Source organism: Megalops cyprinoides, chromosome 15, assembly GCF_013368585.1.
Source record: "Megalops cyprinoides isolate fMegCyp1 chromosome 15, fMegCyp1.pri, whole genome shotgun sequence".
In the NCBI taxonomy this organism is placed as follows: Eukaryota; Metazoa; Chordata; class Actinopteri; order Elopiformes; family Megalopidae; genus Megalops; species Megalops cyprinoides.
In genome coordinates, this window is record NC_050597.1 from 16184228 (window position 1) to 16210819 (window position 26592).

The 26592-nt window shown below is 40.3% G+C and overlaps 1 protein-coding gene across 1 annotated transcript; it reads right to left on the bottom strand.

Annotated features, from left to right (window-relative positions):
* Positions 1-4792: 4792 nt before the first annotated feature.
* Positions 4793-20610, bottom strand: LOC118790039 (rab11 family-interacting protein 2). Its single transcript, XM_036546833.1, has 5 exons — positions 20098-20610; positions 13946-14340; positions 12615-12975; positions 9996-10086; positions 4793-5812 (listed from the first exon to the last, which is right to left on the bottom strand). Exons 1-5 carry the CDS (start codon positions 20448-20450, stop codon positions 5579-5581), a joined length of 1434 nt encoding a protein of 477 aa, XP_036402726.1. The 5' UTR covers positions 20451-20610; the 3' UTR covers positions 4793-5578.
* Between the last annotated feature and the right edge of the window lie 5982 nt (positions 20611-26592).

Here is a 26592-nt window from a genome sequence, read left to right on the forward strand (position 1 = left end):
GTCAACATTTCAATACCTATAATGTGGATTTACCTTCAACATTTACATTTCAAAATTTCAACATGTTGTGCCTTGTACCCTTGTCAATTTTATATATGGGTCACACAAAACAAATCTCTTTTCTACCTCAGAATAACAAAGACATTTATATCTGATGCAGAAACTTCAGTACTTCATTCTCGTCTGTGGACACTGTCTACTGAAAGGAGGACAGCCTTGCTCAACAGACACCCTTCCTCCATATGCTAAGATCAGCTGTTAAGATATATTACTTTGCTATTTGCAGATGCACCACTGTTTGTGTTTCACACTAGCATGTTTCCATTTAGGTGAACCGTTTCACGAAAAAGTGCTGAGACACACGCACTCAGACATGCATGTTCGTACACAGAAATGTGCATCCACACACACATACACACAAACACTTATGCAAACATGCAAACATAAAGACAAGCATGCACACACAGAAACACACATGCACATGCTGACACAAAAAGGTGCGAACAAACAGAAACACACATCCAAATGTACTGTATGTTTTTTTCCCTCCTCAAATCTGTCCTAAAGCTGTCATGTCAGTTGGCACATATTATCAAGTATGCAATCGTGCACTTATCAAGTTTGACCTCTCAAGACTAAAATCCCAGTTTAAGCCAGCTTTTTTTTTTTTTTTAAGCCACATTTTTTGGGGAAAAAAAGAATATAATAATAAAATAATAAAAACGCAGATGTGCAATGTAGAAGTTAAGCCCTTTTACTTATACACTATACAGGGTAACGCCCCTTTTCCAGACATTCAGTCCTTCAAACTGGGATTTATTCACGGATCAGTTTGGCATTACTCAAGATCAATTGGCAGAGTATGAGAACCTAATTAGGGTTATTATTGCATTTGTACAAACAAAGCAAGCTGACATATAATTGGATTTCTAACAGTATAAACACGTGGAGTGTAGTATATTTAGCGCAGACCATCTGTGACAATCAACCACATTTTTTCACTGTTAACAAGGATTGCCCTTTTGCAGCATGGCTGGAAACAGGCTGTTTTTTTCTTTGTTTTCGATATCAACATCATGCAATTATACGTCTGCACAACAGAAACAAAATAAGAAAATATATTTTCATAGATGTGGCTGCCTTTGACTTGTACTTTTTATTTAGAGGTTTCACTGGATAGAAAAAAGGATTAAAGGCTGTAGACATATGGATCCAATGTAACATTGTGATAATGTCATGCTAATAACTGGTGAATAAATGATCATGATTGTCACAAACAGCAATATCAGAATCTGTTGTAATATACCTGCAGAGACAGTTGCTATTTATTGGCTCAAGCCTTTTCCTTTATCTAATTCTGCACACCAGTCAAAACACAAGATGGACAAAATTACAAAATTAATAATGCAACCATATGCATAGTCAACTGCACATGAAATATAAACACTGGAATGATATGGAATAATTTTTACTGCTGTGGAAGACATACTGACTTGACAAAATGGGGAATATCATTGAGAAAGTTATGAAACCAGTAAACTGGAAAGTCAAACTGCAAAACCTGCCAAACCTACCACATTTAATTGTTTAAAAGCTGTCATACTAAGAACGTGAACACAAAATGTCCTAGAACATATATTAATACCAGCAATTTGGCAATTTCACTGAACCATGGATGTTTTGAAACCATCTGAAACCGTTTTGTGGCATCACAAAGGTCAAAGCTTTTGCAATAGTCTCTACAGCACTTGTTTCTACTAGTCTGACATTCTAGATTCTTACTTGGAAGATTATTCAAAACACCTTCAACAGGCTTCAGTAAATTATGGGATTCTGTTATGTCCCGCATTCATAATTTTCCAACGCCATTCTGTTCTAATCTGTTAAAATAATTCTTTTGTTTTGGACAGGGTGGAGAAGAACAAGCCATGTGACAGGATTCTGTAGGGCTCCATTAACACTCTGTGCCTTTTTAGCTGTTTTGTGGAAAACTAAACTCCAAACATTGACCAAGAGGAAAAGGTCCCTTTCACCACAGATAAGAGATGACCAACCAAAGACATAACAGCCCTCTTTTAAGTGTAAACAGCACTGGAAGCAAGCAGGCTGTAATAACCAGAAAAATTCTCCACCTCCCCCTGACGTTTACACTGATCCTTTATGATTGTGGTACATTATGCCATGAAACAATCTGTTCTGAAAGTGCTGGTCACAGTGTATGCTGACGACACACCAAAGAGACATACTGTGTGCAGTACACCATCTGCCCGCCTTGCTTTTCTCCGTCTCTCCCCTGGTTTTAGGTAGTATAAACACTCATGTCTACTGGCAAACTATATTCAAATGTTCAACCTGTACAAGCCCTAAACAGATTAGTAGCACTTAGTGAAAGTATGGCTGATGTCTCTGGTCAACTCTGAACTCCAGCAGAGGAAAAACTGACCCAAAGAGGGGATCATGGCTCCCTGACTGCATGCTCAAGGTCAGATTATGTCCAATAACCTACTCAGTTTTTTTTTTTTTTACAGGTGAAGACAGGGTAGATGTCCATTTAGCCAATTGGGTCTTAATCTCATTAGTTTCTGAGGTGGAGGATTTGGCAAGAGAATAAGAAAACCATGCACTTTGCCTGCTTCCCACCACCCCTAAAACTGTGCTGGAGCACAAAAAGACTGCACCTCTCAATTCACAATAAAGCAAACTGAAAATAATAACCCCCTCTCATACCATGACTATATCTGCTGGATCTACTCTAGTCAAACAGACAGGAAGTTTAACACAGCTGATGCCAAGACAGATATCAGTCTAAGTATGACAGGTTATGGTATGGTAGGCATGTGCATTCAAAGAAAAAAATGTAAACCTTTCCATTTCCATAAAAAAGAATGTGAAGATTCTATTCATACCAGTAGATACACCGGCTGCCTGTATTGAGTAAAACTTGTTGGGCAAAAAGACAGCTGACTATTGCTGGTAAAGAAATGCCTTTTCTTCTCTTTCAGCCAGTTTAGAGATATGTGGCACACAAAGTGTTTGAATGAATCCATCATATAAAATCTCGATGTGATTTATAGTAAACAGAAGTCAGTTATACCAGTCATACATTATGTAACACTTCTGACAGGCTGTTAGATCATGCTTGCTCAATGCCTCTGCAAAGTGTCTCACTGCTCAAAGTAAACTGAGTTCTCCAGTAATTTACAAAGCTACATACAATATAAACATGATAAAAACCAAAACTAGAAGCTAAAAAAGTAAAAACTGTGAAACATGAATTACTGTTGATTTTGTAACATGAAGGGTGCATCAATTCAACAGCTACCTAATGGTGATCATACCAATGAAAATAACAAAAATAAATATATTATTTATCAGCCAGAAGGTTACAATGCAGGTACCTATTTTTTTCTCTCTCAATTTCTCTCAACTTTTTTCCATGCAGTTATTATGTCAGCATCAACTTATTAAAATGTCTAATACTAATGTATTATTCTCTTTGTTCACTTTACAAGTAACACCTTAAAAGTACCAAAGCTGACCTGTAAAATCAGTAACTCAATCACACAATATATGCAACCAATACTATGCAAATTGATTTAAACTTAAGGATATAAAGATTATCCAAAATATTTTTGTAAACTGTAAACTCTTAAAAAAAAAAAAAAAAAAAACAAGACTTCAGCCATTTGCCCACCATTTCTATTGCACTTCTTTATCACACTGATCTGGCTGTAACATTTGTCAGTTTAGGATGTCTCTTCCGAAAGGGTTTGATAATTCTGTGATATGACAAGCTATCAAAAGGACTGAGGTGAAGTAAAGTCTTGTCAGTGGCTGTATGAAAGCATGTTCACATGAGCAGGTTTATAACAGCACAACCCAAATGCCTGCCCTATGCAGAATAGGTACCAGTGCCATGTATCCACAACGCCACACGGCAAATCTCCTCGTCTACCAATCTCGTACCATGTAGTTCTGTGCAAGGGAATGAAGCAGCTGCACAAGACTTTCATGAGGAAATTCTTGTGGTACTGTACTGCAGTACAGTTCTACAGTACAGTTTCCCACTGCCTACTTGCCTTAGTGTGAACCAGCCAAACCAAAAAAAAAACAAAAACAAAAACAAAAACAAAAACAAAAAAAAACCTCACCATTATTCACTGCACAATGGCATGTAATGGTCTCCTAGTGAATAAATTTATAAGTAGGTCAGAACTAAACATTCAGTAGTGCGGCTGTGTTGCGTTTCTGTGTGGGCCTTTACAGCAACACTTACAGAAGCACTGTCAGAACTTCTTTAAGACAACTTATGCAAATACCATCGCTTCACCCAGCGCGTCAGTGCCAGCGTGTCATGACCAGAACACTGACAATACCCCACTAGGATAGAACAGACTGGGATTCCCTGTTTCATATGAGACTGCAAAGATGTAACATAGGGAATGACAATGGAGGGAAACAGGATCTCTCTCTAATCGGGAACAGGGTGTTGTGTAATAACACCCAGGCTGTGATGGCAGTGTAAACGCACCATGAGAGGCAGTCATTACATTCACCCAATAGTCAAACAAATCTTGACTGTGGGCTATTTATAATGGAACACAACCCAGTGCTGGAGTACCTAGTAAACATATCAATGAAGAAGGACCTGATATTCCTGGTGCGACAGTGATGAGGGCCCTGCTCCATTTAAACTGCAGGGAACGAGCAGCAATCCCTGGGACAGATGCATGCGCGCACGCACACACACACACACACACACACACACACACACACACACACACACACACACACACACACACACAAACACACGAAATCGCTCCACCAGCTGTCTGGGCTTTTGATGTTGTTTAAACACCCTTTATCACATTAGCACATATGTGTGGCGGTGGCATTTCAAAGGCCTCATTTTAGCTGAGAAATTTTTCGAAGTGCAGGAAAAAAGAAAACATTCAGAAAACCTGTGTTGTCAAATGATTTTCTGACTTGTTTCCTTTGTGCACTTAATTAAATAGAACAATTAAAAGGGATGCTTGAGGGGCAGCGGGTGGAGAGGAGCCAGGGGGGATGGGCCTCTCTATCACACATCACTGGATTTTTGAGGGATGACAAAAGACAGATTATTTTTCACCCACTTATCAATGGCAAACGTTTACACAACTGTTTAAAATCCATCAGATTCACCTTGGGACTGCGGCTTAAATAGCACATTGTGCAGAGGAGGCAGAGTCCTGTAATTAGCAGTGCTTTTTCCAACCTGCAAACAAGGTATCAATACAAAACATGACAGCTCGCAGAGACTTTCTACAATTGGGAAAAGCAAATGGTATTAGCGCCATTACACCACTACCAGCTTCCAACATCTGATCCTCCGCTGCTAGATTTGACAAACTCACAGGGGATGAAAAAAAATCAATGCTGTGCCATTTCAAACTGAAAATGGCAACAATTTGTATTCTTTCATGTAAATGTCAACTAGTTTTTTTCCTCATTTCCTGCCTTTGTGTGTGTTACCCACAATTCATCCTGGATCAAAGTTAATAGCCCAAAGTGACCTGCTGGGATTCCTGGCTTGCCGCTACTTTTTGGAAAACTTGCCAGCTTTCTTCTTGGGCTCATAGGGCACCCTCAGGATGCTGGGGGTCTCCTCCATCACGCGGACGAGCAGGTCATCGATGTAGTCCTCCAGCTCGCGGATGTGGGCGTCCTTCTTCTTCACCACCTCCTTCTGCTTGATGAGCTCCTGCACGACCTCGTTGAAGGACAGGCTGCTGTAGGAGGCCACGTCCGCCACCCCCGTCCCTCGTGCATCCTGCAGGAAACATATCACCACCATCACGTCAGCCCCTCTGTTATGGTTCTGTTGTAGTCATGTTACACGGTAGGCATTTAACAAAAAAAAAAAAAAATCACCTGGAGATGTGCACTGACGGCAGAGATTAAATCACTGAATGACCGGAATCTGACATTAAAACCAACGGGCACAGCTACTGTAGTAATGTCTGGCACGTAACGAAAGGAGATTGTTCCTCAGATATATTTAGTGTTTATGAGACTTGCATTCCAATGGAAGAACTAATACATGTCATCAGTGTGATTGTAGTCACACTGCCAAGCCTAAAATTGACTTAAAATGTATTTTTAGGAACCACTTTTGTCATGGCCAGAATATTTTCTGTGGTTATAAAAGAAGACTCTGGTCACAGCTGCTTGAATTTAACACTGGAAGGACACTGGAATAAATGCATATATGTAGCTGATTCGGAATTCCATGATAGCTTAAGGTAAATCCCAGCAATTCTTAGCAGCTGGATGGCTCTGGTTGTTTGAAACTATCATCTTGTAGTATTGCTCGCTTGTTCATGGACTTTTTTGGACTAATTAGAGGTGTTAGTACATTGTTTTATGTGTTAATTATCTCATTACTGCTTGCACATGTTTGTATGTTAGTCCTTGGTTATTATCTGGTGGCCTCCACTGGACCCAGTTGAAATACTCAGTAATTAGCTTTGTTTTGATTGGAACACTTTTTCACAGGTTTGTCTTTCATGGCACTGTCAAAATGTTAAAAATGTTTGATCTCTTCTTCAGCAGTGTCTAATAGTTTTAATTACCCTAATGAAGATGGTGTTAGTTTACTGGTAGTCTGGTACTTTATGGCAGAGAGTATTTCCGTGTTGCTAATTCAGAACAACAGTGCGTTTCCGTGTGGAACAAAGTGACTTCTCTCCTTCTCTCCTAAGTCACACTGCTCAGCCAGCCCTCCCCTTTAGCTCCGGTCCAGACCTTGAGTTGCTGAGTGTATATTAAGACTGGACCCTAAAAATAAATAAAAAAACAGAATTCATTTTTTCTTTCCCAGGGGAAAAGGAGAGCCAGTTCCTCCTTACAAAACTGATAAAAGTAGGATAAAACAAAACAAAACTGTGTGTTTGCGATTTAAAGGAGCAGCTGTATGTGATAACCCACCTGAAACGGGTTGTTCAGAGCTCATTATGAAGGACAAGAGGAGTCCTTATCCTTTTAATGGGGGCAATGTTATCGCTCCTGTCCTGAATGCCCTCACTGCAGAGCCAGCTGATACATCTCTCTGCCTGAAAAGCTAAACTTATCAGCCCCACCCCACACCCATTTCCTATCCACACTGTAGCTCTATTGCCGTTTACCTTGAAGAGTGGGTGAAGGTTGACATGACACTTTTTTTATCAGTCTTTGCTATGCTGAGATGTAATGTAATCTTTGCTATGCAGAAGTCTAAAAAAAAAAACAGCATCAATTTAGGGAACAAGTCTGATAGTATCCCATGAGAACCTGCAGCGACAGGATGGTGAGGTCAGTGGTGAGAAAGCCATGCCCTCAGACAGCAGCCCTCTGTACAGTGTGACACACAAAATGATGTGGAGCGAGCTGATTTTGGAGCAGAGCAGTAGTCAGGACAGGGTTAACCTCTCATTCATTTCCCAATAACTGTCATCAACCAAGACTGCATGTAGAGGGGCTCTACAGTGGGATGTGTATGTGCTGAGGTCCACAGGTTCAGCCAACCTGCAGCTACAGCTTCAATGAAAATGTTCATTCCATCATAGACTGTGAGAAATAAGCTCTACAATGGCAATTAAATATGCGGTTATTGACAAAAAAGTATATTGCACATACACTGTGGCTAAAGCAGTTAAGTTGTTTGTTTGAAGCACAGCCTGAGCCCTATGTCACAGGTTCAGGCTCATCCGTGTCATCTGACCGAAAGCCCACTGTTTCCTGGTGCATTGTGGGACTTGCCAAAAGAGTGCCAATGTTTGTTAAACTGAGGCAAGCCTAATGTACAATCAGTGATCACAAAGAGGTGAAAAAGAAAAAAAAAAGGCAAAAAAAGTGCATAATGTATCCAATTTCAACTGGAAACATACATCTGTATACACACATACACACAAATGCAAGTTCAATTATTTGGTGAGGCACGCAGATGTATGACCATGACCTGGCAAAGTGCTGACGACTGTTTTTTCTTTTTTTTGGTTGCAATCAAGGTCTTTGCCATGGTAATAAAAGGAGAGCTCCAGGGATGGGCGAGATAAGGTGAACACTTGGCATTCTCCAGTTGTCTCATTACTGGTCTAATGAGGAACTTTGGTCTGGGAATATTAGACCAACTACGTTCACATCTCTGCTCGTCCTCTGTTTGGTGGTTAATTAGGGCCTTAAAACGATGTGGCTGCTGCTGGAGCTGGCTACTGCTCCTCTTACAGGAAAGGATGTCAGCGTGGATGCAACGAACGCCCACCGTGACCCGTCAGGGGGCAAGGGCCAACAGGCGGGAAACATTATTATCATTTTCATCTCTTTAATCATGGCTCAGTCTCAGCTCTTATACAGCAGATGATATAATCGTAGCGGAATAGTAATTAACTTGAACTTAAAATAAAAAATGAAACACCTTCAACATAACTCTTTTTTACATTAAAGACTGGTAATGTTCTGACATAATGAAGGTGAAAAAAATAATTTTTGTACTTTTAAAATCTTAAGTAAGGCAATTTACACATTACAATTCATCGACGTGCTCCAATTATTGTACAAGTACAATATAATAAATCCTGTGACCTGGGAGGACCACACTAATAACTTCACACAGCCCACAATTATGAGCGGATCAAAAATGATGGCCATTGTTTTCAGCTGTTAATTAGATAAATGGCACTCTTATAGCAGGGTGTCAAAGATGATATGACTGCAGAAATCTCGTCATCGATTGTGATGTCTAACGAGACCGAGAAAATGCCCAATTAAAAGTTAGTTGTGTTTTGAAAAGCTTCTTGCCTTGTTTCAGAGATTTAAAAAAGGGCTGTCTCTGAAAACTTTTTAGTGGGTGTAAAAGGCATCTTACAGCATCAGTCAAAACACATTTAATTAGTAGTCTGTATTTATTATTTCTTTTAGACAGGACTGTGCAACAGAAATAATTTTCCTTTACTTTTGGCTGTTTGCATTTGTAAACAACAATGAGGTAGATGGGCATCTTTACATCAACGATTTTCTCCTGGTTAAAAAGACTCCTCTGTCACACATAAACCTCCATAAGCATTTAATCTGAATGGACAGTGTAGCTGACTCTAATTACTAGGGTTGGGTATCATTTGGGTTTTTTCGATACCGGTGCTAAAGCGATACTTTTAAAATGGTACCGGTGCCTAAACAGTGCCTGAACTGATACTTAACCCTTTTGCATGTATCACACCGGTGTGATTAGCCGTTTAGCACGTATGCTAAAACCGGTGCGATTAGAACACGGGATTGGAAAAATTCTAGCTAATTCTAGCTTTGAGGAAACAGTGATTTAACATTAGAAAATATAGCAAATACGGCAGTGAAAATTATGAGAAGCTTAATAACGCTAATGAAAACATAACAAACCATGTAATGTAACACGCGCTACATAGCATAAAATAACTTATGTACAAAAGGGTAAAAAAAAATACAAAATGACGGTTGACGACATTAAGGAACGGCTTTTTTATTGCTAAGGCAAATTGAAATTGAACAATATACTGTTAACAGTTTAAAGTACACTTAATATATATATAAATACAAAACATTTAACAAATTTACATAACATAATTTACTGTCAAGCTTAGCACTTAACTTGGTATCTTACTGTCCTCTTGTAATACTTTGCGATAACTACTCTTAGCATAGTGATACACTTATTTGGAAGTCGCTCTGCGTAAGAGCGTCTGCTAAATGAAGTAATGTGATGTTATGTAATCGCTTTCTCTCAAGTCTATCATCTGCAAAACAGGAAAGAGGATTTCTGATGCTGAAAGCACTACAATAAATACAATGTGAATGTCTAATTGAGTGCATCGGACTTCAATGCTCCTTGTTTACAGTTTCCAAATACCTTAAATAAATTTAAGAAGTTGTTATGGACCCCTTTAAATGGGTGTCCCCGCATGAAGGTCCAACCCCAGAGTGGAGGAACCAAAGCTCTGACTTACATTCCTGCAGCCGTGATTGTCCTCCCTGCTTGGGGACTTCTGCCGGCTCAGACTGATGTCCTCATTACTTGTTGGCTTTCTCAAATTACCACTAGAAAGTAAAACAATGAAAAACAATCAAACACAAAATCACATATAATCTCACTTTGTACAAACTGACCCATTATACACTGTACTGTCAGTTACTGGGTCTGATGCTGTCACAAAATAATAAAAGGATCCCTTTTTTGGGTATCACATAGAGAAGGAAAGCCTTACAACTAGCCCTCTCAAGCAAATCAGCTTTCACTACATATGTGCAATGTTTGTCTTTCTCCCTTAATATCTTATACATATCATTTTCCATAGACTGATGCATAGACCTTGTAAACCTGTAGTATAGTACAATACATAAATACATACACAGTAGATTAGTAGACTAGTCAATGCTTCAGCTATCTATTGACATTCTTAAGTAATGATCATTTCAGAGAACATGTGGATTTAATTGGATATTCAACAATAAAGTCCAACACCAAAATGGCTCTATAAACGCATTTTATTTTTTAGGATTTTTAGGATGCTCAAAGTGGGTGTTCCAGCAGACTCCATGGGTCTTTACAGGGGGCTCTTCACAAATGGGGTTTAACTAGGGGCACTTTTTGGTGGTGCCTGAAAAAGAACATGTTAAGCCAATTCAATGTGGGTCTCTCAGTGCACAGCGTGAACTTGTCAGTGCTGACTGCCTCCTTTTTAAAGTTTCCAGTGATGTGTCAGACATGGGATGGACTGCCTCGTTCAATAGACAGATTTTTCCATGTCTAAAATATCTGATATTCCATGGGGTGGACAGGGAGGTTGGGTGAGGTATGAACATGTCGTCTTGCTGCAGAACATCTGTGCAGGCAATACTTGAGCTACTATACAGAGAAACTTGCAGTGTGAGCAGATCATTTTGGCCTGACACTTTTATACAAAAGGCTGTTCTTCTTTAATCATTTACATGACACTTCTGGCTCCTCTCATACAGAATTAAATAAAATGTGAAAGAAAAAGTAACACATATTTTACTTCAAATGAAGTCGAAAATCTAAAAAATGGGGGATGGACTGCCATTTTACTATTGAATCAGTTTTTTTTTGGAACTTGACAGCGATTAGTGTTGCAGTCTGATTTTCTTGGAAATTCTATCAAGTGATGCTGATTGTTCTGTTAATGCACAAACTCAAAACTCAAGGAGTTTGTTTTCAGTACAAATCTGTTGTTGTTTAGTTCAGAAGTGTTTCTAACATCTTCTTGACATAGAGCAATGCCTGGTTTCAAGATGTGACCAAAGCAGGCATTTCCCATGGTATCCAGACCATGTGAGTGTATTTCCAGCCACCTGTTTCCTTTACACTCATCCCACACTGACCATTCTGCTACAACGTCAGCGGCTACACAATATTTGGAGCCAGTAAAAACAAAGAACTTGTTAATTGACCGGTCTATCTCTCTGTAGATCTTGTTAATTACCTCGAAGGGCCTCGTTAATATGCCCAGTCTCTCTGAAGTGTCATTAATGACACAGTTCCTCAAAAGAAAAAAAAAAAAAAAACAGGAGTCTGCTACAGCACCTGTCAGCTGCTGCAAATTGAGAAAATTCTCTCCGTGCAATTTTTGAAATGAAAAAGGTATCGCAGGAACAAAAAAAGGCTTAAAAGATGCTAAGCAATCTGTAATTGGTTGTATTTTGTTGGTGGGACTGCAACAGCAGAAACAAGTCTAAAATTCTTGATACTTACTTAAGACAGCCATTTTGGGCCATAAAATCAAAAATATACTTAAGGCTTAAGTTTCAGAGCATTGCATTTTACATTTACATTATTCATTTATCATTTACAATTATTCATTTGGCAGACACTTTTATCCGACTTACAAGTGAGGCAGAGTACAACACAAGCAAAAGCCATACATGGGGTCACAATATTAGAAGTGCTGCGTGACCTAGTTTGAACAGTTGGCCAGACAAGGTACAGAACAAGCTAGCTGGAAGAAACACAAGTGCATTAAACCATTAACATTTTTTAAAGGAAAACAGAGTTTAGGACAGGCAAAACACTTTAAGTGGTAGTGATTCAGGCGATCAGGTGAGTGCGGAAGAGCTGTGTCTTCAGATGTTCATTAAAAAATAGTGAGGGATTCGGCAGAACAGATGAAGTGTAGAAGGTCGTTCCACCATTGGGGGGACAATGGCAGAGAAATTTCTGGATAGTGATTTTGTACCCGATGTGATGGGACCACCAGACACCATTCGGTTGCAGAGCGTAGTTGTCCCGAGGGAACACATGCTTGTAGTACAGTGTTCAGGTAGGTAGGTGCAGCTTTGTAGGCTGTTCTGAACTTAAGCAACAAGGCCTTGTACCTGATACGGGTGGCTACAGCAAGCCAGTGGAGCGAGACAAAGAGCATTTTGATTCACTGTACACAGTCTTAGTCAAAAAAAGCATCTAATGCCATAAAAGTGTTTTCTTCAATGAAAATACTCATCCTTTGATACCCCCAGAATTATTTAAAAGGAACAAAAATATTCTCTTTCAGAAAAATGGGATTCACTTAACATCTGTTTTTTCTCATATGAATTTTAAGAGACAAACGCACCTGAGTTTGTAGTGTTGATTGAAGGGGTTGGTGTCAGCTGATGTGTCACTGCTAAAGGGGTTTGGGGAGCGGAGGTCCCCTGAGCTTCCAGAGCGGCCACCGTTGCTGACTTTTCGGCCATCCTTCTTCCCTGTCACTCGCTCCAGCAGACTGACCTTCTCCTTCTTATCCTTGCGCTCTGGCCGCTCCCAGGCCGATGGTGGCTCCACTTGAAAGGGGTTTCGATTGCGCGGGAGTGTGGCGTACTTCTGGGGCAGGGCGTCGCAAATGTCGGTGAATGGGTCACCGAGTGTCTCTTTGTCTTCGCACCCGTGGCCCGGCACCTCGCTCTGGGACCTCCGGTGAGGAGTGGGGGCATTGCCTGAGGAGAGAGGGACATGGTACTTATAACCCACATAACTGGCTGCCAGGCTGCAAAGGGATGAAACCCAGCCTCTGCATCCTTTTCCCTGGCCAAGACCTCCTCTCCCTTTGCTTACTATTTTCTGGCACTGAGGCCCCATCTCCCCATCTCCCTCTGGGTCAGTTCCAATTGGCCAGTCTTTACGGTATGAATGGTCAGTGGCTTATCGGGGGTTAATGGCTTAACCTTTTCACATGTAACTTATTTTATGTTATGTAGCGTGCATGTTACATCATATGGTTCATTATGTTTCCATTAGCGTTATTAAGCTTCTCATAGTTTTCACCGCCGCATTTGCTATATTTTCTTAGTGTTAAATTGCTGTTTCCTCAAAGGTAAAATTAGCTAGAATTTTTCATTCTCGTGTTAGCATACCCGCTAAACGGCTAATCACACCGGTGTGACCGTATGCGCGAAAGGGTTAATCACGTCAATCATATCATCTTAATCTGTCATCATTTTCAAAACTCACTGTAGTGAATCTCACAATCTTGTTCCATGTGCACTCATAAATGAAAGATATCCAATTACTCGCTTTTATTCACTTCCTGGTTTAAAAAAGCTGTTTTAGGTGTGTAACATAGGGTCATTTGAATACCCAGAGATTTCAATGCATGTCAACAGCAACACAATGAATACAGATGTATAATCGGCCCTGTATCCATAGGACGGTACAAACTGAAAGCAATATTTCAAAGCCAGGAAAAATATACACATAACTAGAAATGTTGCACAGGGTCTAAGTACATTTAGTACATCATCTCTAAGTACCTTTACCTTGCCAGTTAGTTTGTTGTAGCAGATTTTGTTTGATGGTATATGTTATTGTGTCATGTCCCATAAGCCACGCTGGATAAATATGTCCGCGAAGTGATGAGGTAGGTAATGGTAGCGATGGAGATGAGGAGAATAATAACAAGCCTCTTACCACTCTCTTCAATGGAGTTCATGGACTCAAGTTTGGGTCGGAAGTGAGTCCCAACGAGGTCAGACATTGAGTGGGCAGCAGAGAGTTTCTGCGGGCCCAGCAGCAGGGGGCGCTTGGGCTTGGGTTTCGCCGGGCAGTCCTCCGTGGCGGGCTGGGCCTCGGCGTCACAAAGGGCAGAGCGGGGCAGGATGGCAGAGGAGGCGTCGGAAAACAGCCCGTCGTGCTTGCGACCCTTCACCTTGTCCTTGAGCCGGGAGAAGGGCGAGCGGGGCTTGTCCCTCATGGACAGATCAAACATACTGGCCGTCATGTTGTTCCGCATGAACTGAATGCCGACTTGGATCTGGCCACGCACCTTCTTCTTCTTGCCTGGCCTGGACTCTAAGGTGAACCAGCTGAGAGAACGAGATCATAGTGAACACAGTAAGAACACAAGGGAGGGGGATGCAAGGACCACTAAGTGACAGGGGACTTGAGGGGATGTTTACTCTGTTTACTACAGATTTTGAGTAGTTAACTTGTAAGATATGTTTTTCATGGAATTCATCAGGAACACTCCAGAGGGACCTTAACCTAACTATTGATCTCATGAAACAATCAGTCAACACTTAACTTGTTGAAATTGCTTGTCATAATTGCCAGATTGTTATTACTGAGATCGTAATAAGCATTCTTATTCTGCAATCATACTGCATGCTGCTCACACGGTTACAAAAAGAAATGTCCCCAGACGACTATAATTTACAATCCTAATTCAAGTCACATCTTTAATCACTAGATTATATCACTGACTTCATGTTCTCACATTCATTTTGTGATCTGTACCGGAGAAGTGTTTACTAATGGATGATGCATCGCGCTTGTACTACATTGTGAAAATTTGCGTGCGGTTTAAAACTTTACAGTCCAGCATTTTATATCATTTTTTACATACTCCTTAATTTTAGAATAGGTCTGGATTACCTCCCAAGGTATACATTCTGATTTTATGATCACAACAGTTACAATTAACATATAGCTGTTTTAGTACTGGAAGCACATGTTCAACTATTTCCATGAGTGCTTCATTTTTAGCTGGATTTATGCAGATGCCTGTAAACTAATACATTTGCATTTAAATGCCTTTGACCCCAGAGTTCATACCAAACGCTCACCCCAGATCCATTTATATTCTATAGTCAATCATTTTCCTTTGTTAAACTGAATATGATATGAGGAATTGAATGATAAAGGATATTCATGAAAGAGAAGATTAAAGGCTTCTAATAACAAACAGCAGTACAAGTAAGGGTATAAGTTTAGTTGGGATTTGAGAAGGCATTTCCAATACCAGTTTCAGCAGACAGCTTTATGTGAGTGATCTCCAAAGACACTGATTTAGCCTCTCTTGAGAGATGGACTACGTCCTCAAGTACTTGGTCCAGATGTTGCACAGCAGCGCTCTCTCATTAAACACCTGCATGTAGGGCTCTGATATTTAATATCTAATCCATCTAGGTGAAGGCCAACCCTCCATAGTAGGCAAAGGCTTTCTGAAGGCATCGCAACCTGGTACCAAATTAGACCTCCAACATGAGGTGTGCTCACAGAAATTCCTTCTCATTCTTGGCCAACCACAAATTTATTATGCCCCTCCCCTTTAATTGTATAGCAAAAACATGTTTGCCTCTACAGTCTAGACAGAAGTACATAGTCTGGCACTTCCCCTTTAATGGTGTCATAATGAGGGCCAGAGCAGTTTCCACTTAGCTTTTTTGCTATTCATTTTAAAATGGAAGTGTTCCTTTCAGTGATATCTTTAATATCAATTACAATCCTGCATTACGAAAAATGTGCATTTTCACTGATTTAAGACAACAGGAACAATTTCAGCTGCCTTCCTAATTTTTTAATCATTCAGCCATTCATTCTTTTGGATATTTATGTCTGGCCTGTAGAATTTACAGACTGGCCTGGAACACAACAATGTCCCTTTTGTAGTTCCCCAGCATAGTGAGAATACCCAGGACCTAAAATCCAAACCGGCGTATACGTCACCCCTTGTCCAATGAACAAAAATGTCAACTGCATTATTTACAACAGCAAACGAGACGGGTCTTAAACAAACAAGCTGGAGGGACATATTATTTGGCATTTTTTATGTGACCCCAGCCTGTGCAAGTTACTAGGAATTCATGCTTATCCCCTGTATAATATGCGCACTCAGGCAGACAGAGGGGTTCAAATGAAGGCGCCTGCAGAGTTCTGTGACCTGAAATTGGGGTGTCCTGCCAGACGTGCACATTGCACTTGTCACTTGTTTGCCAACATTTTATAAATTATACATGAGGTGGCTGCCCTGGTGGAGCCGTCTGCCACAAAGGAGCAGGAGAGAAAGAAGTACGACTAGAGGGTCTCTTTTCTCTCGTATCAAGCCCTGAACACCACTCCAGAGTTGACTACATTCTCTTGTACAAATCCTTAGGTATTTTCAGTATGAAATTTCAGCAGAAATAATGGACATAGAGGCGCCACATGAAACACTGTAATTTAGCTGCTTCTTTACTTAGTGTTTGTGAGTTTAAGTAAAGGATAAGTACACTGCAGCATGCTGGGAAAAATTTTAAGAGAGACTCTCAATTCCCAACAAGCAGTTATCACAGGACAACTAAAGTTACAGTGAGGATGAACATATGAACAACTATTTGAGCTTCATAAATTTTGTCTAGTACTCTGTGTTATATTCTGCTCTTATGTACTCACACTCCATAAATCATTCTGGATTAGGACACCTGCCAAATAAATGCATAATAAAGGCAGTGACTGTGTACAACATGAAGATTAACAGTGCACTGACGGCACTTTGCCTCCAGTGTTTGTGACCGAAATGTAGGCCTGCGTCTATCAACATCAGCAAGGAAAAAAATAACAGTATAAACGGTATTGATCACACAATAACAGTGCTTCTCCAACAGTGACAATGTGGAAAAGGGCAAAGATGCTGCAGCACTGCGCTTACAGTGGAAGGGAAATGAAAGCAGTACGCCAGGGAAGATAAATACAAGCAGCAAGGAAGAGCATCTCAGACAGCCAGCCACATATAGACCCAAGGTATGTGAAAAATCTGTGTCAAGAGGAAATGAAGTAATAAAACAGGCAGATGATCCAAGCTGGACTGAAAACAACAGCAATCGTGCAATTTATGTAACATTCAAAGCTGACAAAATCGAAAAAGACAGGAAATTGTTTTGAAACTGAGCACTGAAAATCTGGGATAGCATTACTTCTCCTATTTTCACTTTGCCACACCCAAATAGACTCAGGCATAGCCACTGGAAGTGGAGAAGCAGGTTTGGCTGTTTGCTGCTTAAATGGAGGAGTTTGATTAGGGTGCATTATGAGCTCACACTCACTGTGAAACTCTAACTCAGGAGCACTTCCAATCTTGTTTGGGACTCTCCAGAGCTGGCTAGTGGTTCATAGGGCAAGGCCCGTGCTGGTAACAACGGGCCTGATGTGGATATTGTTTCATGGCTCTGAGAAAGATAAAAGCTTAAAAGTTTGCTGTGACCTGGACGTTAGGATGAGTGACAGGGAGGGGGAGAGTGAAGCTGCTGCGCCCCACATGACACTCCCCTGTGGTCCAGCCGGTTCTGCTGCCTACCTCAGGGAATGCTAAAACGGGACAGGTTGGGCAGTCCCTTTAGTGGGTTGAGCTCAATAATTAGGCCATTGTAAACCTCTTGAATTCCTAGCTTTTCTCTATGTCGCGCTGTCATGATTTAAAGACAAGGCTTGTCTGCAGACCAGCAGGGTCCGTTTGGGAGTTTGAAATGTCTAGAGTCTAGAAGTGTCTTTACTCACACTAGCACGACTATGTTTTGACTACTAAAGCAGAAAATCTAAATTCACCATACTATTACTAACATCATTAACAATACAATAATCAACAACACCAGAAGTGTCAACAATCTCAATTTGTCACTTCACCCCAATTCAACAGCCCAAAGGTGGAGGATTTGGATAACAAAAGGGGTTAAGGCAGATATTCCTCTATGCCTCGCTCTAAGTGCACAGAGGAAACCCACCGACTAACTGAACCATGACGAGCCATTTGGCATTTATAGTTTTTGTTTTTAACAAAAGACTGCTCCCACCACAGCTGCTGCAGGAACAGCAAACCTCTAGCCTTGTCCCTAGTCCCACAGGTGGCACACAAAAATATACTGTAGCTATATATTTAGAGCAAGCATAATTTCTACAGAGACACCTTGTGAGACCACTGTTAGGCAGACTACTCCTGCAGCTGTACTACTAACACCATTTAGTTGACAGGTACTGATGAGTGAAGCTCCTGACAACCAAACCAAAGGGTCACTGTGAACCCAAAGCAGACCAAAAAGGCATATATGGCAGTCACAGTGTTCTGTCCAACTCAGCTGGCATTAATTAAGCCTACTGATATCAGTGTCTTAGTATCTTAGAATTTCATTAGAATTAGAATGTTGTTATAATTTCATTCATTGTCATCAAAAGGGTTGGTGATTGTTACTACAGAGTGGCTACAAAAAGGTAGTACATGAAGTGCCCAGGCTGGGAAAGGCAATGTTCTTACATGAAGGAACACTGTAATGGTAATATTCCTTAAAACCTGTGATGGTCAGTGTGAACATGAGGGCAGCAGAGAAAATCTGATATAGTTCTGCATTGTTCTCACAAGACCAGTTTACTAAGTTTGCATCCATTGCCAGATGACTCCAATTAGACATGTAATTCAATTGCACTTCCTACTGATGAGAGAGAGCATTCTGAACTCCAACCGTGATGAAATTCTTAAGTCACAACATGACTGAACATGAATGAACTCTCAACAATCTCACTGTCAGTTGATTTAGCCCACAGAACAAGTGCAATGATAAAACACTCCATAAAGCATGATGCACAGTGTATTCAAAATATGCTTCTCTGTCTTTCATATGTTTTCAGTATGTAGTCTAAGTAGCCTGTATCTTCACATTTTTTGAAGAAAAACATACTAATCTACAAATGACAAGTGAACGTTTGGATATCACAAGTGTTTTTATGATACCCCTTCAAACAAGGGCAGTATTTCACCATGTTGCATCATGGCACACATCACATTTATTTTTCCCCCAAAGCCCTACTCCTACTACACTTATTCATTTCCACAGTGCAAAAAACATAGGAAGACATTAGAATGCCCAATGCATATTTTAACTCAGCCACAATAGGTCGGGTTTTCTCATATCACTTAAAAAAACATTCAATCTAAGGCTACAGAATTCTACATTTCACCCTTCTGTAATGTTTCTTTACGAAACTTTCTGGTGATTCTTTATTCAAGAATTCAAAGGAGACTCTTTGCACACACTTAGTGCTACTCCTCCAGACATTATTGCCTGGAGAAAAACGTACGAAAGATAGCACAAGCCACAAACATTTAACCAGTGTTCCATCGTTTCATCGTGGCCTCCAATTCTACTCATTCAGATTTATCATCAGCATTCCTGCTTTGAAAAGCTGCACTCTACAGCAGGTGGCCAGAGCTGAATGATCACAGAAATTAAACAAGAGTTTCACCAGAGCAAACTATACACACAAAACACTAGGCAAAAAAAACAATAGAGGAATAATTCATAACCAAAACTGACAGCTTAAAAGAAAGAAACAGAGCCAGTGGAACAAGAACTAATGGTGACAACCCTTCTGCAAAAAGCTACATGGTGAACAATGTTCTTGAGATACTGTAGTTCAATGCAGTTGATAACTGCTACTATGGTTCCTGCAAGGTGGCCAGTGACAAGGTTACGGTGGGGAGTGGAAGGGTTAAAGCAGATGATGGGGTTACAACCAATGGTGGCAGGTTACAGAAACTAGCTGTCTTTGCTCTAATATCCCTTCCCAAAATCACAACTTGGTGTGACTCTGCTATAAGGAGGAATCAAACTCCTTCCTTCCCCATATCAGAACAATATCATTTTGCCAAATATGGATGTAAAGTAAATCTTTTACTTCCTATAGCAGCAATCACATCCATCTGCATTGAAATAATTGTTTGAAGTGCATTTACCTCCTATTTGCATGCAATCTAAAATGTATCCATCTTATCAGCTTATCAGGTATCAAAGATAATAAGTCATAATAGCACTTACTCAGTTTTCCTTCGTTCCTTGTTGTCAAATATTTCATTGAGGTTGATGATCCTCTGGCCCAGAAATTTATCCATCCCCACTAATGACCTGTGCATCACTGTTAGGCATAGCTCATATATTTCTGGGTTTCCTTCAAGAAGCAGACCTGGAAGCTCAAAGGAGGCCTCTTCTCTCCAGACAGGGTTCAGTGTTTTTTCTGCCACAGATGTGGAGTACTTCTCTTTTCCCAGCTGAATGATGGTATAGGCATCGTTGGTGCCATTTTTGCCTTTGGGTTGTAAGTCTTTGGCCTGGAAAACTGTGGCTTGGACATGTGTTGGAAACCATTTTTGAGACTGTTCTGCAAGTGACATGTTTAACTCACTCCCTAAACGATTAGCCAGCTGGCCGATTTGCTATCTACATAAAACGAGCAACTATAGGCCTATAGGGAAGTACTTCTATTTTGACGTTTTTCGGAAAACTGTCAAAATTCAAAATCAATGGTTTAGGACTAAAACTTAGGGTTAAAATTTAGGAATGTAAACCAAGTAATTGACACCATAAATTATGGTCATGTGTAAACAATAAATCTAAATTAATTAGCTACTGTAACTAGCGTTAGCTGGATAGATATCCAATGTACCTAATCGCTCTGTTTTAGCAAGTCTCAATCTGATACTATGTCACACAGATATTAGCTAAACCTAGCAACAATAGTAAAGCAAAATAAAAAAAAAAGGTTTTGTCACACCACACTGTACAGTCCACCTCTGGCCCATCCCAAAACGGCCAATTCAGACACGTAACCGTTTTTGGCCCGACTGGTCATCTAAAAAGAAAGAGAAAAGACATTCCAACGTTAGGTAGCCAACTGTGCTAGTCTATCTAGCTAAGTAGCTCTCGGTTTGGTGTTAGAAGTCCACGTTGTGTATTCATCACAAAGCCGATAGAAATCACTGAATATAGTAAAAATGGCCATAGTGCGTTGCTTAGTGGCCAACATCAAACTAGCTATATGACAATTGCCTATCTACACTGTCAGCTACCTTGCTAGCCAACTTAGCAACTCTGCTAGCACTATGGGAAAATGCAGATAAATAAGTCAATCGCATTACCTGTAAACCATTCTCTCCGGTCACTGGGTGAAAAAGACATCTCTTTATTTCAATACAAAAGTGCACGACATTTGATTCTTGACATCATCCACGTAAATCATTTTCACACCATTTAGTGTACAATGTGAGCTGCTACTGCACCATAACTTCCTAGTTCTCCATGTTGCTACAGTCATAGGTGAAAGTTCACGCTCCCCTGTTACCTTGGAAACAGAGGATTTCAGGAAATACCGGGTGGTAATCGCGTAACTTAGTGTGTCTGGTAATGTTGACTATATGGACATATAGAATGTCTGTCTTGTTATTTTCCGTATTTGCATTCTGTAAAGTCAGCAACTTGCCATTTTGATATTAATCAATTTAACCACAAAGCTATAATTTGAGACGTCGGCAAAGTTATCATTTACTTGCACGGCGCACTTTTTGCTAACAGACATGTTCGTGTTAGCAAGTTAACCTTAGCTGGCAATTTAACTATCGATACCTACGTTATTCGTGCCGTTTTGCCTGCGAATAAAGGTACACTTTTAGCAAGCTGACGTAACCTTTTCTGCTGGGTATTTGAATTGCTGGCAGCTATCTAGATAGTTGGCTAATTTGTTAATATCAAGCGAGCCAGAGGAGGTAACGCCAAAATCCTGGCAGCTAGGGAACTAGCTAGTTGCTTGCCAGCAAGGTAGTAACTAGCTCGGTCTCCGAGGACAGTAATGATGATACACCCAGTACAGAATAGCAGCAGTAGGTTGTTTTGAATACAGGTTCTGCCTCCTTTCGGCGTCCTTACCCTTATGGTTTCTGCTCCTTGTGACAGGATGGGTGTTTCCCTGTCGGGGTACAGGCACAGGGCAAATAAGCTCGCCCTCAGAGCTCTCTCAGTGAAGCCAAAATCCAACTGCAGAAAAGGCATATCTGCCATATAAGATGCCATAATAACTCATCGAGCCAAAAAAAAGGTTAGTAATATCATTCATAGAAGTCATACCCACAGGCAGCTGTGGTGTAAATGAACACCAACACAACATAAAAAAGAGGAACACTTTCACCAGTGACTTTTTCTTTGACACACATGATAATCATGGAAAGCTTTAAAATTGTAAAGAGGATAAGCTTATTCAATGTACTGTATGACTTAAATAAATTGCCAAAACTCTGTTACAGTTTCACTTGCCCTTTCACTAATTCACTTAGCCATGTGATTGACAACAGAAGGACTTAATGCAAACAAATGCTAATTTTACAAAATTCATTCAACTTGTCCACCTTATTACAGTTATATTGTACCTACTAGTAAAGTGTCCCTAGATATTGTAGCGCTAGGTTATGGATGCATCTAATTTAGATGTTCTGTCAAATGCCCTGAAGTGATGCACATATAGAAATCCATATGTACTAAATGCTTCATTAACTAACATTTGTAACATATTTAAAATATCATGCCTTTAGTTCATAACTGCCTACCTAGCTGTCCTTCATCCTCTACTATAAGTACAATGTCCCACTTATATCTTGGGGTTTCATGAACCCCAAACCAGAATGATGTTATTCAGGTCCAGTGTACATACAGAACAGCATCAAGCCATACAGCAAGTAATGTGTCCTATTTTATTGGTGTGATCGGTCTTACAGGAAACTGGATCATGAGGATGTTCTCATTTCAGAGGTCTGCCTGCCCCATCCTACTGACTACCTGACACCAGCAACTTTTGTGCTCAGCCAAGAAACCATTGTGCACAATGATCACCTGTATACAGAAAAAATGTTCCATGTAGTTTCCCCCTGAAATTCGTCACCTAAATGCAGATATGTAAAGGTTTTCCCTTTTATGTTTAGGTGTGGGAGAGGTGAGTGATTCTGCAGTTATGGACACTAAAGGTAAGTGAAGCTTCCAAGAACCATAATGGCCACATAGCCTGAAAGGTGTTAAACGCCTAATTTTAATACATTATTCAAAGTGAATTATGAATTAAGTAACCAACATAGTTGGAAATTCATGCAAAAGCATTCATAAGGTCTGTAGTCATTATTTATTTATTGTTTTTAATGTTTGAATTTAGGATCCCTCGCAGTAGCACCTTCCATCAGTACCGGATGGAAGTACTGGTAGTACTCTCATTATGGACAGACAGCATGAGCTCATGCTACACATGCACAACATAGCCAGTTAAGTAATGTCACAGTCTATCTTGCAATAGATTCCTTGCTTCCTCCCTGAATTGAGATAGCACAAGCACTTGTGCTCACCTCATTGTAGGGTGAAAAGGTAAAGGTCTAGGACTATGAGCACTTGACAGAAGCAAAGTGAATTCTCCAAGCTACCACCATGTTTGTTGTGTGGGGGCTTGGAGGTACAGATAAGGAGTTCATTTGAATATATACAGCCGCACACATCACCCCACTTGACAACTACCTCTTAACCAAACACACCTGCTGCAGTGGTTTTATCAGCCTGTCACATACACTACAATTTGTACATACCACCGCTACAGCAGGCAGGCAGGCGCATCCATCAGTGCGAGAGTATTACATTTATCTGGAGTGCATCTCTAATTAATACCTTTATGTATTGTGATGGATTGGATGATTTAAAGCAAGAGTCCTGTACTTTAATCAGCAGGAGCTGTGTTTGGCTGTACCATTTTGAGAGGTACTTGCAGAAAAGCTGGTAAGCAGAAGGTCTTGCACGGGATTTGCACTCATATCCTTTTATTAGATGGTCCAGCGACTTAATTCACCCAAACTTTATGCAGTCCACTAGTTTAGATGCTGCTGTTGAGTTGAAACAGCCACTATTTCTGTTCAGACTGTTTTCAAGACTGTTCTTCTTGCATATTTGGACTCAGTGTTCAGGTTAGACTGGAGTGTGTGTGGCTGTCTGTGCCCCTGTCCTCTCCTTCTAACCCCCACTGCGGCTCTGCTGCTGCACTTTTCTTGCTCGAGTCACAACTAGAAAAATACCAGCTGAATGTAAAAGAGACAAGACAGAGCCATTGTCGTGAAACCACTACTTAATTTGACAATTTGTTTAACACTTTTATATATTACCCCATAAGACCTTAATAACATTCTCTCGATTAGTGCAGGATTACAACATAAAAGGCATCACATTCCAACGTCACCTGCATCCTTTTATTGTTCTGGTCTGATGGAGTATATAAAAAAAACATCAAGTTGTAAATCAGCCTGCAATAATGTATGGCTTCAGTACGCTTTCCAAAGGAACAACGCTACAGCTCATAAAATGTCCAATATATAACAGAGACCTGTATAGCAGGGCAGCAGGAGCCACATGTTGAGGAGCATTAGGCATTGTCTTTACGGGCGTGTTTCTAAGAGGTCTCTCGCTGCGGTCAAGCAGATGGTTCTAGTTTGGGCCTCTTTCTTCAACACTGTATAGGTTGTATTACATTTATTAAGCACGTTTAATGCTTCATGGCTGCAAGACTGTCCACCTGTTGGAGCTGCTCAATATATATGAACTCAGCCTAAGGTGGGGGAGAGAGAAAATCATCATAATGTCCCTTTCTCTCTTAATGTGGCTCAGACCGCAGCTGGGGATGTGTGATTGATTTAAAAGGAGCAGCTTAAGCTGAGAGGACATTTAGATCACAGATGAAATTTAATAAAAAAAAGGAGAAGCGCACACAAATCACTGCACTTCATTCGCTGGAATGTTTTTGTATGCAAGCTTGACGTATGGCGGTGCAGATGTGCCAAACTCAGTGAAAGCAAGCATGCGGGACTGAGGTGTAGGCTAAAACCCAGGGAAAGTGTCAGACCTGCGGTCGCTTCCAAAAAGGCATTTTTGGACCCCTGGTTCACAGGTGTTTATTTGAAAATGAACACCTCTTAATCGCAGGCAACACTCCCTCACATGGTTGCCAGTGGACACAGTGATGTAAGGAGGTATTCCGAGAGCCAACACAGTGAGCGAGTGTTACCGGCGCTCCAGCTAGCTTGAAACAAGTGCATTTTTGATGGAGGCCAAAGAGCTGCCACATGAGTGCGAGCACATGCGAGAAATGCTTTGACACATCTCACAGGGTCAACAGTGCAGGAGGTTGTTTGTAAATCCTAATTCAACAGGGCCGTTTGGCCAAAACCACATTCAAGTCAATATTAAATAGTGCCAGAGCATGACAAACGTGCCCTCGCCCAACTGCCAAGCAGAATAAAGGCACCTCAGTGTAGCAGGATTTTTTTTTTTTTTTTTTACTTTCCAAAGTCCCTTCAGATTGTAGAGGATGTATGAACAGGACGCTACATTCTGCATTAGTGAGAGTGGGTAAAATAAGCCACGCAGGACAATCCCAAAGCACACATGGCTTCACATGACAACATCTAGTACATTTACAAATTAAAATACATTCCTTTTGTGAGCTGTACAGAACTGCAGTGCTTTTGAAATATGGTAATAAATGCAGAGCACTGGCATATGGAGGAAGCCTCCGCACTGAGCCGTCAGTGTCCTCCATGCCTACACCACCAGGATTCCAGAGGCAAAAGGGACATGTTTCTGTGTACTGTTGCACACACTGCATGTGTTAAAATAGCTAGCAGGATAAACAATGATTTCAATGCATTATTGCTTTGGAAATCCTATTTTTCAAATACATATGTGAATTGCTCATATAGCCAACATTTAAAGTACTCTAAGCTTTTCAATCGAAAGTTGGCCGGACTGGTCTAAGTTTAAATCAAAAAAACTATTAGCCCTAAAGAATTGATAACATCAAAGAAAACCAAACTATAATAACATAGAAATTTATTTTGATTTTACTTGGACAGATTTTTCTCTTGCAGATGTTGTCCATTCCCTAAACATGACATCTAAGCGGTTAACAGAAAAATAAAACGAGTTTTAACTTTGTGAAAGGCAATTTTATTTATGAACCTATAAAATTGTTGCTTTTTAATTCTGTTCTTCAAAAGAGAAAATATGACACTATTTCATCTTGTAAATTCAATTCTGTTTCAAAGCACACAATGCATTAAGATCATAAAATGTCCCATAACAGAAAAATGTAAAAAATAACTTGGTCGTAAATTCATTGACTTTACAGCAGAATGAAAGTCATTTGTGTTATGTTCTTCACTGTACTATTGTAGGAAAATGTGTAATTCATACGACAGCTTTTATCATGAGTGCTCTAATTTGTAAAAGAGAATAATAACATTGGCTCTAATTTAGTTAAATCATGTAGATCTAAGCCTGACCTGTCACACTCATTCAAATCTTTGTAAAAGCAGAATTAGACATATATACTAACATTTTTAGCAGTTGAAGTAGGGATGACTGCCTGACAGCTTTACTGCCTGTGAGCCTGATATATGTGAACAGTGTCAAGCGTCTGTGATGTTTCTTTAGGTCAGGGGTGGGTGGTGTCTGAAACACATCCAA